The 15527-nt window shown below is 30.2% G+C and overlaps 6 protein-coding genes across 6 annotated transcripts; 4 read left to right on the top strand and 2 right to left on the bottom strand. All coding sequences in view use genetic code 12, as the record gives it.

The window, feature by feature from the left end:
- Positions 1-876: 876 nt before the first annotated feature.
- DFJ63DRAFT_154235 (aldo-keto reductase superfamily protein) lies at positions 877-2232 on the bottom strand. Its single transcript, XM_064903610.1, has one exon. It carries the CDS (start codon positions 2103-2105, stop codon positions 1257-1259), a length of 849 nt encoding a protein of 282 aa, XP_064761750.1. The 5' UTR covers positions 2106-2232; the 3' UTR covers positions 877-1256.
- Positions 2233-4289: 2057 nt separating this feature from the next.
- On the top strand, positions 4290-5627 carry TDH3 (glyceraldehyde-3-phosphate dehydrogenase (phosphorylating)). The gene has a single exon (XM_064907034.1). It carries the CDS (start codon positions 4440-4442, stop codon positions 5445-5447), a length of 1008 nt encoding a protein of 335 aa, XP_064761749.1. The 5' UTR covers positions 4290-4439; the 3' UTR covers positions 5448-5627.
- Positions 5628-5648: 21 nt separating this feature from the next.
- PMT2 (dolichyl-phosphate-mannose-protein mannosyltransferase) lies at positions 5649-8660 on the top strand. The gene has a single exon (XM_064903608.1). The coding sequence runs from the start codon at positions 6145-6147 to the stop codon at positions 8458-8460; it is 2316 nt and encodes a 771-aa protein (XP_064761748.1). The 5' UTR covers positions 5649-6144; the 3' UTR covers positions 8461-8660.
- Positions 8660-9792, top strand: ISA2 (Isa2p). Its single transcript, XM_064903609.1, has one exon. The coding sequence runs from the start codon at positions 8860-8862 to the stop codon at positions 9601-9603; it is 744 nt and encodes a 247-aa protein (XP_064761747.1). The 5' UTR covers positions 8660-8859; the 3' UTR covers positions 9604-9792.
- A 189-nt stretch (positions 9793-9981) lies between these two features.
- On the bottom strand, positions 9982-11961 carry TPD3 (protein phosphatase 2A structural subunit; the record flags this gene model as incomplete). Its single annotated transcript, XM_064906188.1, has 1 exon — positions 9982-11961. The coding sequence occupies one exon, from the start codon at positions 11959-11961 to the stop codon at positions 9982-9984; it is 1980 nt and encodes a 659-aa protein (XP_064761746.1).
- Positions 11962-13171: 1210 nt separating this feature from the next.
- On the top strand, positions 13172-14128 carry DFJ63DRAFT_335722 (putative phosphomutase; the record flags this gene model as incomplete). Its single annotated transcript, XM_064908254.1, has 1 exon — positions 13172-14128. One exon carries the CDS (start codon positions 13172-13174, stop codon positions 14126-14128), a length of 957 nt encoding a protein of 318 aa, XP_064761745.1.
- Positions 14129-15527: the final 1399 nt, after the last annotated feature.

Here is a 15527-nt window from a genome sequence, read left to right as displayed (position 1 = left end):
TATATTGCAAAAATTATCACCTTTCGTTCATATTCGGTGGACATCTCCATGAACAAATAAACATTCATGAAATGGCTTTAACCTGATTTGAATATTTGGATCATAAGATTATGGTGATTATCTACTTCCAATTACATCTTGATACATACAGTAGACTTACATCTTAATTTTTCATTGGGATTCAAATTTAATTAGTAATGAAAAAAATTGGTTTTCACCGAATGTAAACAATACACTAAAGCCACCTAGATCATTAATAATCGAAGCATGTATGTCATGTCATGTCTCATCGACTGGAGAAATATACCATAAATGTAACTAGTAAGAATAAGCTAGACCGGACTTCTAACATGTGTATCCCCTCCATTTACATTTTATTCAGAAATTTACTTATACCGATCAATTCTACTCATAAAGGATTACATCTTTTTTTCATGGCATACATTATAATCATCATATCATATATACTCACTAAGTTCAAAGTTAATCACTGCTAGATTTCTACCTCTCTTACTGATCATCCAACCTTAACTTCTGATTCTGATTCTTCCCAGTTTTTACTTCTCCACCATTTTATCTTAATTCATAAAATGATCATATTTTTAACCGACTTTAATTTTTATGCACATTTTACCCCCTTTGTTATTGTAATCCTTCAATTATTATTTAACCATTAATCTAAATTCATAAAACTAAATAAGGCTAAGGCTATGGATAATAACGGTGGTATAGTGTTAGTGTTTTCCGATGGCTTTTATTGATCCACACCTTAAATACTTATCTCCGTGCGTTTAAACTTTAAAGACGGCGATATTTCTTCGGTATATAATTACAATTTATATATATTTGATCCATCCTTCACCCTTTATAACTACATTAAGTGTTTGTGTATGTATTTTGAAGGATGGAATATGGAACATCAAATTAGTTCATGAATAACTTCCGTCCGAATCAATTGTAAAAGGGGGTGAATAAATCGTATTCCGATCCGTATAATTAAGTTTCTATGAGTGTGAACCATTGACTGGGATACTCTAAAACTGGGCTGATATTGATATAGTTTATCTAACATTTACTGGGCTGAGTATATTCAGTCAATGCTTTATTTAAACAGTTGAATTGAAGGTGGTTAAAATAATCGGCGAAAAAATATAAATCAAAATGGACTTTACCACAAATAAATATGATGTGATTGCAAACTTTAAATCATTATTTTATTCAGTATAGAATGTTATATATGTACAAAGGGTTTTATTTTAAGGAGCATCAGTACATTCCCAATCCGTTGGTTCATAAGCATCAGGATGATCAATTTTTACTATATCATCATCTTCAATATCAAATGAATTAATATCTAAATTCTCACTTAATCTTGAAATGGTTTTGGTTTTAGGTAATGGAATATATCCTTTCTTTAATGACCATTTAATCAACAATTGAGCTGGACTCTTCCCATACTTAACACTTAAGGATTGTAAAGTTGGATCTTCATGTAACTTATATCCATGAGTCAAAGGTGCATACGCTTCTACTTTAATATTTTGATCTAAACACCAAGTTGCTAATTCAGTTCTCATGCACCATGGACTTATTTCAATTTGATTCACACATGGTTTATATTTTAATTTTGACCAGGTTAATAATTCTTCAATATGATGTTTACCATAATTTGATACACCAATATTCTTAACCCATCCTTTATCTTTGGCAATTTGCATTTGTTCATAACAATTTAATCGATTGACTTTACCAGGTAATGGAGAATGAATTAATAAAAGATCGATATATTTCAATTCCCCAATTTTAGAAGTAATCATCTCTTCAATATATTTCAAACTATTAGAACCAACTTGATTATTCCAAAGTTTAGTAGTATAAAAGAATTCCTCTCTTGAAACATCAGGATGATCGTTTAAAAATTGAATAATCCCATCACTTACTTCTCGTTCATTTCCATATAATACAGCAGTATCAAAATGGCGATATCCAACTTTACATGCTTCATAGACGATATGACTGGTTTGATTCCGAGGTAAATCCCACGTACCTAGACCAATTGATGGAATATGATTTTCCGAATTCAATTTAATTAATCTTAATGACATTAGAAATAATGGAAACTTTTAATGATAATGAAGATAATGTTAGTTGATATTTGATAAATTTAATCTTCTTCTTCGTAATAATAATAAGATAATGCCAATTATGTAAGCGATTACGTAAGATAATAATAATAATAATAAATACTTGTTACATTTTATTATGGTGCTATGTTTCTTATGGAAGAAAAAAGACATGTTTAGACTGAAACTATAAGTCTAATTAGGAAATATATAAAACTAATTAGGACATTTCATTGTGTTTAGCCTTTGTAGTCTAAACTTATCATTGGTTATGGTATTTCAAATATATTAAGGGTTGTAGATTTAGGAAATGTTAATGTTACAGCGGGGAGAGAAACCAGAGAAAGAGAAGAAATAGTGCTGGTAATTGAAAAATATTGTTAGATCTAGACCAGACAGCAATTAAATAATCCAATTGATACGATAGCTCACATTGAAATACTCTTTTCCGAAACAATATGAAATTTCCAAACCTCTGGTTGTATTTCCTTGTCTTTAGATAACTCATATATTACGTATAACAGGCGATTTCAATTTGAACCCCAGACTCGGGAGTCAGACAATCCAAGACTCGGACCTACCACGATTTAAGACAAAAGTTAAAAGCTAAACCCAACCCCACAAAATGGAGAATCAATCCATGGTAATATAAGTCCGTAAGGAAGTACCATACCCGGTCCAATTAGGAATACAACAGTATCTTTGTAGATTTAGTTTCAAATGTGAGCTTATATCCCGAAATTCATTAAATGAAAGGCTAAACCCAATTATAATATACAGGAACAAATCTCCAGGGTTTTTTATCAATTTCCTGCACGCTCCGAGGTTCAATAAATAGGTCCATAATAACCTGTAAAAATTGGAATTATAAAGTGTAAAAATAATGAAACTAATCTGTAAAAGTGAAAAAGTTAAACTGTAAACATATGAAAAATACGGTCATAAGGCTGGGGAGATATGGTTTAAGTTAGAGTTAGCTTTTGCTGTCTCGTTATAAACTGCACAATGGAACTAATTTGTTTAATAATTATTATTTTTTGCCATCAATTGTAATTAATATATAGTTTGCAACAACATATAGATATGGTATTACATTATATAACTATTTAATTAACTTGATTGAATTATGACGAGATGATTTAGTTGGACGACTGCACGTGATCGTCGGCCTCGGACTTCATCCATGCGATTAAATGACCCATACCACTACACCTCATGGGTAACAAAAACTGAAATGGTTAAGAAAAAATTAGCAAAAATGTCGCACAGTTTAATTTTATCATTGTATGATACTCATAATCGGTTAATTATAGAGTATGATGACGATTGTTGAATGAATAGTAAGTACTGTTAATCAATCTATGATAAGTAAGTAAGTAAGTAAGTATAGGTTATAACGGGGATTGAAATAGATGAGTGATTAACTCTTATATTGATTAGAAATCAAATAGAAATTTATGATAGTTAATTAATTTTAGCTGCTAATTTAGAAAGGAGGGGAATGATGGTGGTGACCATTAAACGAGATCAATTAAATAGATGAAATTGATTAAGTCATAGTAAAATAGAACATTATAGAGAGAAATGAACGGCGTTGTACATATGTTGATTACTATGAAATCAGTTCACCAAGTAAGTTAATACTGTTGTGTTGTTAGTGGTGTTGCATCCGTTTGTCCAAATCAGTGTGTCATCAGATGAGTTATTTTTTTTTTTCTGTTGGTCTGGTTTGGGCCTTTAGTTAGAGAGATGAATTTGTAATCGATATAGAACATGTCATTCATTCAATAATTAGAAGTTTACCTGATCTATGAATCATTAATTAATGGAGTTTGAATCAATATACTAGTGTTTATTGATACTAATTCGTTGATCGGTTAAGTTAAGGTTTTACACTACTAATTAATCAGTGGATAACTATGCCCCGGGGGCCTCTGCTGCTATTTGTTCTTCCTCCTGTCACTCATATACAACCATGTCCTGCACACAACTCACTATTGAAAAAAATTGTATGATGATGGATGCACGACATTGTATAATTCTAAAACTATATAGCGCAACATCACCACCACGACATTAGTAACCCCCCCTCCCTCCCTCCCATTGCCAACCTCCCTACCTCTAAAACTGAACAAAGCCCAATTTTATTCCCAAATTGAACGAACCAACGAAATTTCCTCCTTTTTCCATATAAATTAACCCTCAAATTTCCAATTCATCCAATTTTTTATAATTTTTATGTTTTACTATTTTCTTTTAGTTTTAATCAATTGATTTCAATTTAATTTAAATTAAAAAACATATACATATTATACAATGGCTATCACAGTTGGTATTAACGGTTTCGGTCGTATTGGTCGTTTAGTCCTTAGAATTGCTTTAGCAAGAAAAGATATTACAGTTGTTGCTGTCAATGATCCATTCATTGCTCCAGATTATGCTGCTTATATGTTCAAATATGATTCTACTCATGGTAGATATGATGGTGAAGTTACCTCTGAAGGTGATTCTTTAGTTATTGATGGTCACGCCATTAAAGTTTTCCAAGAAAGAGATCCAGCTTCCATTCCATGGGGTAAAGCTGGTGTTGATTACGTTATTGAATCAACCGGTGTTTTCACCACCTTAGAAGGTGCTCAAAAACATATTACTGGTGGTGCTAAAAAAGTTATTATCACTGCTCCATCTTCTGATGCTCCAATGTTTGTTGTTGGTGTTAACTCTGATAAATATACTTCAGATTTAAACATTATTTCAAATGCTTCTTGTACTACCAATTGTTTAGCTCCATTAGCTAAAGTTATTAATGATAAATTTGGTATTGAAGAAGGTTTAATGACCACTGTTCATTCCATTACTGCCACTCAAAAAACTGTTGATGGTCCATCCCATAAAGATTGGAGAGGTGGTAGAACTGCTTCTGGTAACATTATTCCATCTTCCACTGGTGCTGCTAAAGCCGTTGGTAAGGTTATTCCAGAATTAAATGGTAAATTAACCGGTATGTCTTTAAGAGTTCCAACCGTTGATGTTTCCGTTGTTGATTTAACTGTTAGATTAAAGAAACCAGCCACTTATGAAGAAATCTCTGCTGCCATTAAAGCTGAATCTCAAGGTGCTCTTAAAGGTGTATTAGGTTACACTGAAGATGCTGTTGTCTCTACCGATTTCTTAGGTTCATCATACTCTTCAATCTTTGATCAAAAAGCTGGTATTTTATTATCTCCAACCTTTGTTAAATTAATCTCTTGGTACGATAATGAATTTGGTTACTCCACCAGAGTTGTTGATTTATTAGAACACGTTGCTAAAGTTTCTGCTTAACTATCCACAAAGTTATAAACAAGATTAGTGATTAATTTAATTTATCATTAATCAATTGCTTATAATGAGTTGATTGATTGGTTTAAGTTCCAGATTATTTTTATATATATATAATTGTTTTGATATAATTTATATAACTTTTTAGCTTCAAAAATGATAAATATATTGATATATTTTTAACTATAATTATAATTACCTGTAATTGCATAGATGGAAGATATTCGCTAATAAGTCTATCTTGATTAGTCTAGTTGAAATTAGAGTTATGTAAGATTTAAACATATGAGTGTATTCGCATGATAATTCTGAATCGATCTAAACTATTTAATTATTCTTTCAACTTAAATTACATTAACAATTGATCAATGAATCATTCTCTTCCTTCTTAATTACACCATTCCTCTTCCTCTTCTTCTTCTCTCAAAATTGAAAAATGATCTGTTTCTTAATTTGGACTTTGGCGCGTGGAAATTTCAAAAAGTAAAAGAAAAAAAAACACGTATACTCAAACTTTTTTGTGTGTACCACTCCCATTATTGACACCCACACAGAATTAAAAAAAAGGCAGCCAAATTTCAACAATTGTTTGATATATTCTTTCCTTTAGGTTGACTTGGCTAGACTAGTGTAATTCATCTCAATTGGCTATCTGCAGATTCAGACATATTATCCCTTTGCTTTCAGAACATAGATCATCATGTCTTCGTCGTCTGGTGTAAGCACGGGAGAGAAGGATTCTCTTCGTGAAAGACATCCTAAACATGAAAAACATATTGAAGAAGATGAAGAAATAGAAGATAAAGAAGAAGTGAATGGTTCAGCTGATAAAGAAGAACTCTCTAAGAGAACTCAATATGATGATGCTAAAGAATACGTTGATTCATTAAAGAAATTAGAATCAATCTTAGCTCCTATTTTATTCACCGCTTTATCGTTCTTTGTTAGATTATACAGAATTGGAATTAATAATGGGGTGGTATGGGATGAAGCTCATTTTGGTAAGTTTGGTTCTTATTATTTAAGACATGAATTCTATCATGATGTTCATCCTCCTTTAGGTAAAATGTTAATTGGTTTATCCGGTTATTTAGCTGGTTATAATGGTAGTTGGGATTTCCCTTCTGGTGAAACTTATCCTGATTATATTGATTATACTAAAATGAGAATCTTTAATGCTACTTTTTCAGCTTTATGTGTTCCATTAGCTTATTTTACTATGAAAGAAATTGGATTTTCAATTGCCACTACTTGGTTATTTACTTTAATGGTAACTCTTGAATTTACTTATGTTACTTTAGGTAAATTTATCCTTTTAGATTCTATGTTATTATTTTTTACAGTTGCTACTGTTTTTACATTTTCAAGATTTAATAATTTTAATAATAAAAAGCAAGAATTTTCCAGAAAATGGTGGAAATGGTTATTATTAACTGGTTTCTCCATTGGTTGTACTTGTTCCGTTAAAATGGTAGGTTTATTCGTTACTACTTTAGTGGGTATTTATACTGTTACTGATCTTTGGAATAAATTAGGCGATAGATCAATTGGTTGGATTCGCTACATTCAACATTGGATTGCTAGAATTATTGGTTTAATCATTGTTCCATTTTTAGTGTTCTTATTAAGTTTTAAAGTTCATTTTGATTTATTATATAGAACAGGTACTGGTGATGCAAATATGTCCACCTTATTTCAAGCTAATTTATTAGGTTCAGATGTTGGTGGTGGTCCTCGTGAAGTTTCCATTGTTCATTCTGTTATGACTTTAAAAAATCAAGGTTTAACTGGTGGTCTTTTACATTCTCATGTTCAAACTTTCCCAGAAGGTTCAAAACAACAACAAGTTACCACTTATTCTCATAAAGATTCCAATAATAATTGGATTTTCCAAAGAGCAAGAGGTCAACCTTATTATGATACTGCTAATAATAATACTAGTGTTGAATATGTTCTTGATGGTATGACGGTTAGAATCATGCATCCTCAAACCGGTAGAAATTTACATACTCATGATGTTTCAGCTCCTGTTTCTAAATCAGAATATGAAGTTGCATGTTATGGTAATCAAACTATTGGTGATGCTAAAGATAATTGGATTATTGAAGTTATGGAACAACATTCTTCAGAAGATAAATTAAGACTTCATCCAATTACTACTTCATTTAGATTAAAAAATCAAGTTATGAATTGTTATTTAGGTGCCAGTGGTAGTTCATTACCTCATTGGGGTTTTAGACAAGGTGAAGTTGTTTGTTATAAAAATCCATTTAAAAAAGATAAAAGAACTTGGTGGAATATTGAAAATAATCGTAATGAAATTTTACCTGAACAACCTGATTTTAAATTACCAAAGACTAAATTTTTAAGAGATTTTATTCAATTAAATTTAGCTATGATGGCTACAAATAATGCTTTAGTTCCAGATCCTGATAAACAAGATGATTTAGCTTCTAAATGGTGGCAATGGCCAACTTTAAATGTTGGTATTAGATTATGTTCTTGGTCTACCAATAAAGTTAAATATTTCTTAGTTGGTTCTCCAGCTACTACTTGGCCATCAACTGTTGGTGTAATAGTATTTGCTTTCCTTACTGTCTATCATTTGATTAGATGGCAAAGACAAATTGTTGATTTTCCAACAGAACAACCAAATAAACTAAGATTATTCTTAATGGGAGGTATTTATCCAATGTTTGGATGGGGATTACATTTCATGCCATTTGTAATTATGGGTAGAGTTACATATGTTCATCATTATGTTCCAGCTCTTTATTTTGCCATGATTGTTCTTTGTTATGAAATTGAATATTTCACGGCTCCATTAGCTTTAGCTAATGCATCTGCCAAAGCTAAAATCATTCGTGCTGTATTATTCTTAATCTTTTATATTATTGTTGCCGGTACATTCTGGTATTTCAGATATATTCCATTAGGTATGGAAGGTCCAAAGGAAGATTGGGCTCATTATGATATCCTTGAATCTTGGAGAATTTCAAATGATAGATATAAGTAAATCAAGTCATATATACATACATACCCTACCTTACTTAATCTCCCATTTCTTTTATCATTTTAGTCATTGGAAAAGTGGAATGTATCCTCTTTACATATGAAAAATTAAAACAATCTTTACATATATATTATATAACAAAAACTACAAAAATAAACAGTCTATTTGTACCGTATAATCGTTAGTTACTACATTTATAGTAGGATGTAAGGTGCAGATCGTTGTTGTCGTCGTTGTTATTGTTGTTGTAATTCATCATTGGTGGTAGAAGTATAAACTGCGACCTGCATATAGCACACCATAACAATTTTTTAAATTTTTGAGAGGGATCAATTTTAAAGACCAGTAAAATTAAGTTATTTGTAATCGGGATTTGACAAGATTTAAGGAAAGGTCAAAGAGATGATTCGTTCCGTAAGGTATATAACACCATTGGGTAGAGCTATAATAAGGTCAGATAGTATACTGTCTGTTCAAAGATGTCAAAGTTTGGTGCCGTTAGTTATACGCCATAACAATTACTCAACATCAATTACTACAACTTCATCTCGTAGTGATACAACCAAATCATTAAAGGCATCAGCATTTGCATTACCTAAAGATCCTATACCATTGAAGAACGTACAACTGCAAGAGGTTCCTCAAGAGGATATTGATGATTTCAGAAGAACCAAATTGATTTATGGTAAGACTGATTTATCGATTGCTATAACGAAAAGAGCTAGTAAGAAATTAAATCATATTGCTCAAAGTGATAATAATCCTAATTCAATATTGAAAATCAGTGTTGAAAGTGGTGGATGTCATGGATTCCAATATAATTTGAAATTAACTGATTTAAACAAGGAATTAGAAGAAATTAAACAAGATGATGATATTGATGACGATGATATATTGGTATTTAAACGATTTGATGAAGTTGATAAAGATGAAATTGCACAAATTTTATTAGATCAAAGTTCATTGGAAATCTTACAAGATTCTAAACTTGATTATACGAAAGAATTAATCGGTAGTCAGTTTAAGATTGTTGATTCTCCTTATACTTCTACTGCTTGTGGATGTGGAGCTTCATTTGATTTTGATTTTGAAAAATTAGAAAAGAAGAAACAAGAAAAGAAATCACAACAACAACAACAAATTTAAGATATAGTTGGCAGACTATTAATGAAGGTTATGATAGATAGGATATGTACAAAGTTAAAATTCTTTAAATAAGTCATTAATTAAATTATAATATATAATATAAAAAGAAAGAAAGAAGGATAAAAAGGAAATGAGTAAAACAACAACAAATGAAAAAGCTAACAAATAAAAAAAAGGAACAATAGCAAATAACCGTAATGTTATAACATCAGTATACTAATAATAATTGTGCAAGTAAAGTTTTACATTTATGTGTATATAACCTTTAAAATGAAATGAAGATAATAGTAATAGTAATAATAATAATAAATGAGAGAGAGAATGTTTTCATTAAATGAAGAAAGGAAGAATGGTAGGAACTGAGAATGATAATGATGATTAATTGACTAAATCTTTGATTCCTTGAATACTTTTACTGGAAAAGTATCTCACATCCACATCTTCATCATTTTGTAATTTTTCTAAATTAACCAAGATTTCAGTATTAATAATTTTGTTCAATTCTTCATCACTTAAATTGAATTTTCTTTTATTCTTAATTAAAGTTTCTCCAATGATTAAATATGATTTAGCAACGTTAAATCTTATATTTGGTACAGAATCAACAATTAAATTATTAATAAATGGTAAAATTTTCTTGGTAATTATTGGATAATCAATGACAGGAATTAATCTTGTAATTGTGAATAAACAAGTTATTCTAATAATAAAATTAGAATAATCAATTTTATTTGAATTAGTATTATCATCATCATCATCATCAATTTTTTCATCGAGTTCATCATCATTAGTGGTGGCATTTGTAGTGGTTGAATCTTTTTTATTAGTGATATTACCACCATTATTTAATAAACGATTTATAATTTCATGTTCAGCCCATTGAGATCCAAATATAATAGTTAATTCTTTAGAATTATTAACAGCAGCATCTCTAATAGCAAATACTGGATCCCATAACCATGACATACAAAGTGATAATAATTCATCATTAAAAAATGGTTCTCCTAATTGTTTAGCTAATTTTGGAATATATTCAATAATAGCCAATCTAACTCTCCATTTATGATCTTGAGCTAATTCAGTTATAGCAGGTAATAAATTGGTTGATAAAAGATTAATACCAATAGTTTCATTAACTACTGATAAATTTGATATAATATTTAATCTAACATCAGGGAATTCATCCTTTAACATGATTAAAAAGATTGGTAATAATTTTTCAATGGTGGCTTGCTTTTCTAAAATTGGAGATAAATCAGTTATAGTTGAAGCTAATGAAGCTCTAACAGTTTCTTGAGAATCTTGAGATAAATCATTAACCACAGGAATAATTTTATTTAAGATAGTAACTTTTGTTGAAGGATAACTTACTAATAATTCACAAAATGAAGGTAATTGTTTGGCAATAGCTTTTCTAACTTCACCTTCATTATCTTTCATTAAACTAATAAAAGGATCAATTAATTGAAATAAATCACTTTCATTTCTAACGAAATTCTTGGCGATTTTAGAGAATCTTTCAGCAGCAGCATACCTGACTCTCCAACTTTCATCTTTAATTAATTTTAATGATGATGATAAAAATTCGGAATTAAATCTTTGATCTTGTAATTTTTGAAAGAATTCTAATATAGAAATTAATACATCAATGGATAAAAATTTAACTGAATCTTGATCATCATTAATTAAATGTTGAAACATTTTTGAAATAATATCCCAATCATCATTATTCATTTTATTAGCATCATTTGGAGTTAAAGTGGTAAATTCAGTTAATAAATCAATTAAAGTTGGTAAATTAGTAGCAGCAGATCTTCTAACCATTGGATATTCATCACAAACCAATTTTAAATATAAATTTAATAATTCTTTTCTAATTGAAGCATTAACTTTTACAATAACTGATTTATATAAACCACAACTTGCAATTTTTTTAGAAAACCAATTACCTTGACTTAAATTTTGAATTAAATGAAGGAAGATATTATTTAATTCTTCTGGAGTTAATTCCAAACTGATTTTATTTAAAGAATCGATAGCTTTATCTCTAACAATAGGTTCTTCCATTGAAGCCAATATAGTTAAGATTTGAATTAAAGGTTCACAATGTTGATGACCTCCAATTAAAGGAATAAAATCCCCTAATTTGGAAGCTAAGACTGCAAATACTTCTTCTTCATCATCTTGAGCAACATCATTTAAAAATGGTAATAATTCTTTAAGAGTTCTTTCTGGTCCTAAAGCAATAGCAATAGTATCTAACTTTTGCATGGCTTCTACTCTATTGGATACATCGTCATGTTTTAATTCATCCATTAACAAAGCCAATGGGAACAATTCATCGTTGAAGTCATCCATTTTGTAGATATGATTTGATTATATATGATACGTGATGGAAGGGATGTAATAATGGAGGATTATATGTCCTGAAGAATGACTTTCAATGCAAATTTTTTGGAATAGGTTGATAATCGTAGATAAAAGATTTTGACGATAAAAGAATGACTTGAATAGTGATGATAAGATGGATTAATTCACAACACCAGGTCAATTGATTGAATTTCGGTGTCTAATCGTATTTGTTTAAACTGTGAATTGTAGCACCACTATGTAGGTTAAAAACACGGCAATTAATCTGAGATTGAATATACGAATAAAGTCAGTTGATGATGAACAATGTTCTGTAGTTACTCACTTTGAAGGTATGTGATAAAAGGGATGATGATTGAAAGTACTAAAGATAGATATGATATAGTTAAACGAATCTTGTTCTTTTTGATTTGGGGATTTGGGCAAAAAAAACTGAAATGGTCGAAACATTTTTTGGGAATCAGCACACGACTTTTTTCTCAATTAAAGAGTTCTCTGTTGTCGTTGCTTTAACTGTTGCAAATGGTGATTGTATCATCAGTTGACCATCAATTAGTGAGTCAATCAAGAAAGAAATCATCATAGGGAGTATCATGTGTTAAGAGAATATAGAAGGGAAGTTAGTTATAACTTTTTGTAAAAAAGAACAGCCAAAAATGAGTAAAAACTTGGTTCTATTTGTGTTGGTGCTGCCAAAAATCAACATGGTTTTACCCTTACCTTTTTAAACATCACTATTTCAATCAATCAATGAGTGACGTTGATTCATTAATATAATCGTGATGTTGATGTGATTACAGTTCTTTCATATTCTACTGCAAGTTCCAAGACAAAGTTGATGTCTTTCAGTAATGATTACGTCACAAGCTACCAATTCAATCAATACTGCAAAAATAATTCATTCCACTCATTCTTATCCACAACAAATCAGTAATGGACATATAAGTCTGTCAAATTATATTGTTATTCACCAGATTTGACCACTCTTCTAGTGGTATATATCAGCTATGGTAGAGCTATGGTAGATGTAGTTCCGGGTAAACTTAAAAAAAAGACAGTTTTATGTCGCAAACTATTTTTGGCAATCAAAATAAGACACAAAAAAATTTGTCAAAATTGTAATCAAAACGTGTAACATGATCCACAACTTTGATCTTCAAGGAATACTTACAACTATACAAGTACAACTACTGTAACAATGGCTACTAATCCAAGTAAATTAGATATTTTCGATTCTCAAATCAGTTCCAATGATAGAACTGAATATCAACAACGAGTTGACCAATTCAATTCTACTTTGAATGAATATTGGACATTTGAAGTTGTTCCAAATGTTTTTAAACAATCATTATCCAATACTGATGAAACTACTTTTGATTATCTTAAAGATAATTTTGGGATTTTAAAAGGTTGGGATGAAATCATTGATCATTTAAAAGAATTAAATTCAAAAGCATCATCTCATGAAACTTATAAATTATTATTTTTATCAAGACACGGTCAAGGATATCATAATTTAGGTCATTCCAAATATGGTAATGAAGATTGGGATGACCATTGGTCTAAATTGAATGGAGATGGAGAAATTGTTTGGGGTCCAGATCCTTTATTAACTGAATTAGGTCAAAATCAAGCTAAAGAAAATAATAAATTTTGGAAATCTCAATTAATAAATAATTCTAAAAAGGATGAAAATTTAATTAAACCAACTAGATTCTTTGCTAGTCCATTAAGTAGATCAATTGATACTTTGATTGGTACATGGGATGATATTGTTAAAATTGAAGAAATCAAACCTTTAATACAAGAAAATTTAAGAGAAACCATTGGTATTCATACTTGTGATAAAAGATCACCCAAATCAATCATCAGTAAGAAATATGAACCAAAGGGGTTTATCATTGAACCTGGATTTGAAGAAGAAGATATTTATTTCAAGACTGATTATCGTGAATCTGTGGCTGAACATGCTTTAAGAATTTATAAACAATTTCAATATTTATTTAATGAAGTGAAACATGATGATATCATTAGTTTAACCACTCATAGTGGAACTATTAAAGCTCAATTAATGGCATTAGGTCATAGATCGTTTGCAGTAGGTACAGGAGGAATCGTCCCAGTTTTTGTCAAAGCAACCAAAATTACTAACTGAAATAAAAACCGAGATTAATTAGACGGTAGATTAGATTTTATAAACAGGTTTATAGAAAAGGAGGAGAGGGGAGGACTTTAAAAAATAAAACGTAATGTGATATCAGAACTGAATATTCATAACCTTTAGTTACGGAGACCTTTGTATACAACGTAGCTAATATGAAACGATAACGTTACACCGTAACTTAATAATCTCTTGTTTCATCAACCACAAGGGAATGTAAAAAAATACATCAAAAAAAAAACGATCGTCGCTTTTGAAAAGTCTTATTTTTGCAATATACAGAATAAAACTAAGGCAGGAAAGAAAGAAGGAAATGGAAATAGCAATTCTCCTTTACCGGATAAACTAAACTAGATTCAAGATCAATATCAAGGCATAAACGATACATTATCCGAAGAGATGCATTATAACAACGGTTTTAATTAACCAACATGAAATTTTATAAAACCACTTACATACATCAACCATCTCGTTAAAAGTTTTTCCTTTTTTTTTTCTTTTTTTGGGTTGACGGCTGAAAACTAAAAATTCCGAAAACAGAAAGAAATAGAGCTAGTTGTAGTAGGTCATATGAGACGAGATGAGATGAATTCAACAGGTTAAGAGACTATGGAAATGAAATGGATTCAAAGCCTGTTTTAAGTCAAGATGTAATAATAGATACATAAAAAATAAAACTGAATATGTAGTTACTGATCGTCAGAATTACTGTTATGGTACAATAGAAGGGAGTAAATAAGCAAGTAAGGTGTGAGAGAGAGAATGCCTTAATCTAATCTAGATGTGATCTCCGATCTATGTACATTAATAATATTAGTCAAATAGAGTATGAAGACTAGAGCTGATTTATTCAGACAGATAGGCGGATATACATCAACGTTAACTATCAATGCATACCACTTTGCTAGTTTTGCAGCAGCTTGTTACTCATCTAAGATGAAGCAAAGTAACTACATACCATGGCTTATTTATAATCCAATACTAAATTTGTAAGGCATTTGAAAAGAAAAAGCATTCGTATTATGCAACAAAAGAATTCAAATGCAAAACAAGAAAAAGTACCTAATAATTCGTAAAACCTAGAGACCTAATCCAAAAGAAAGAAAATAAATTCCTTTGTAGATGATATGCTGTGACTTGCAGGCGATAATCATGACTTATTCACCAACTACAGGATGAAAGGGAGCAGGTAATCATTATGGTTGACCTAATTATAGACATGGATGGGAGTTATAGAAACGGCGAATTGAATAAAAAATAAAAAATTTCCGCTTTTTTTTTTCTGTTAAGCCGTTAAAAATTTCTTTTTTTATTTTTGTTGCCCTCCTTTTTCCGCTTTTTTTTTTAGGCTCAGGGCAGGGCAAAGGGCAAGGGCAACAGATATGATGATGAT

Source organism: Scheffersomyces coipomensis (genome assembly GCF_036884675.1).
Source record: "Scheffersomyces coipomensis strain NRRL Y-17651 chromosome Unknown DFJ63scaffold_4, whole genome shotgun sequence".
In the NCBI taxonomy this organism is placed as follows: domain Eukaryota; kingdom Fungi; phylum Ascomycota; class Pichiomycetes; order Serinales; family Debaryomycetaceae; genus Scheffersomyces; species Scheffersomyces coipomensis.
This window is presented reverse-complemented; position numbering and strand designations above follow the sequence as displayed.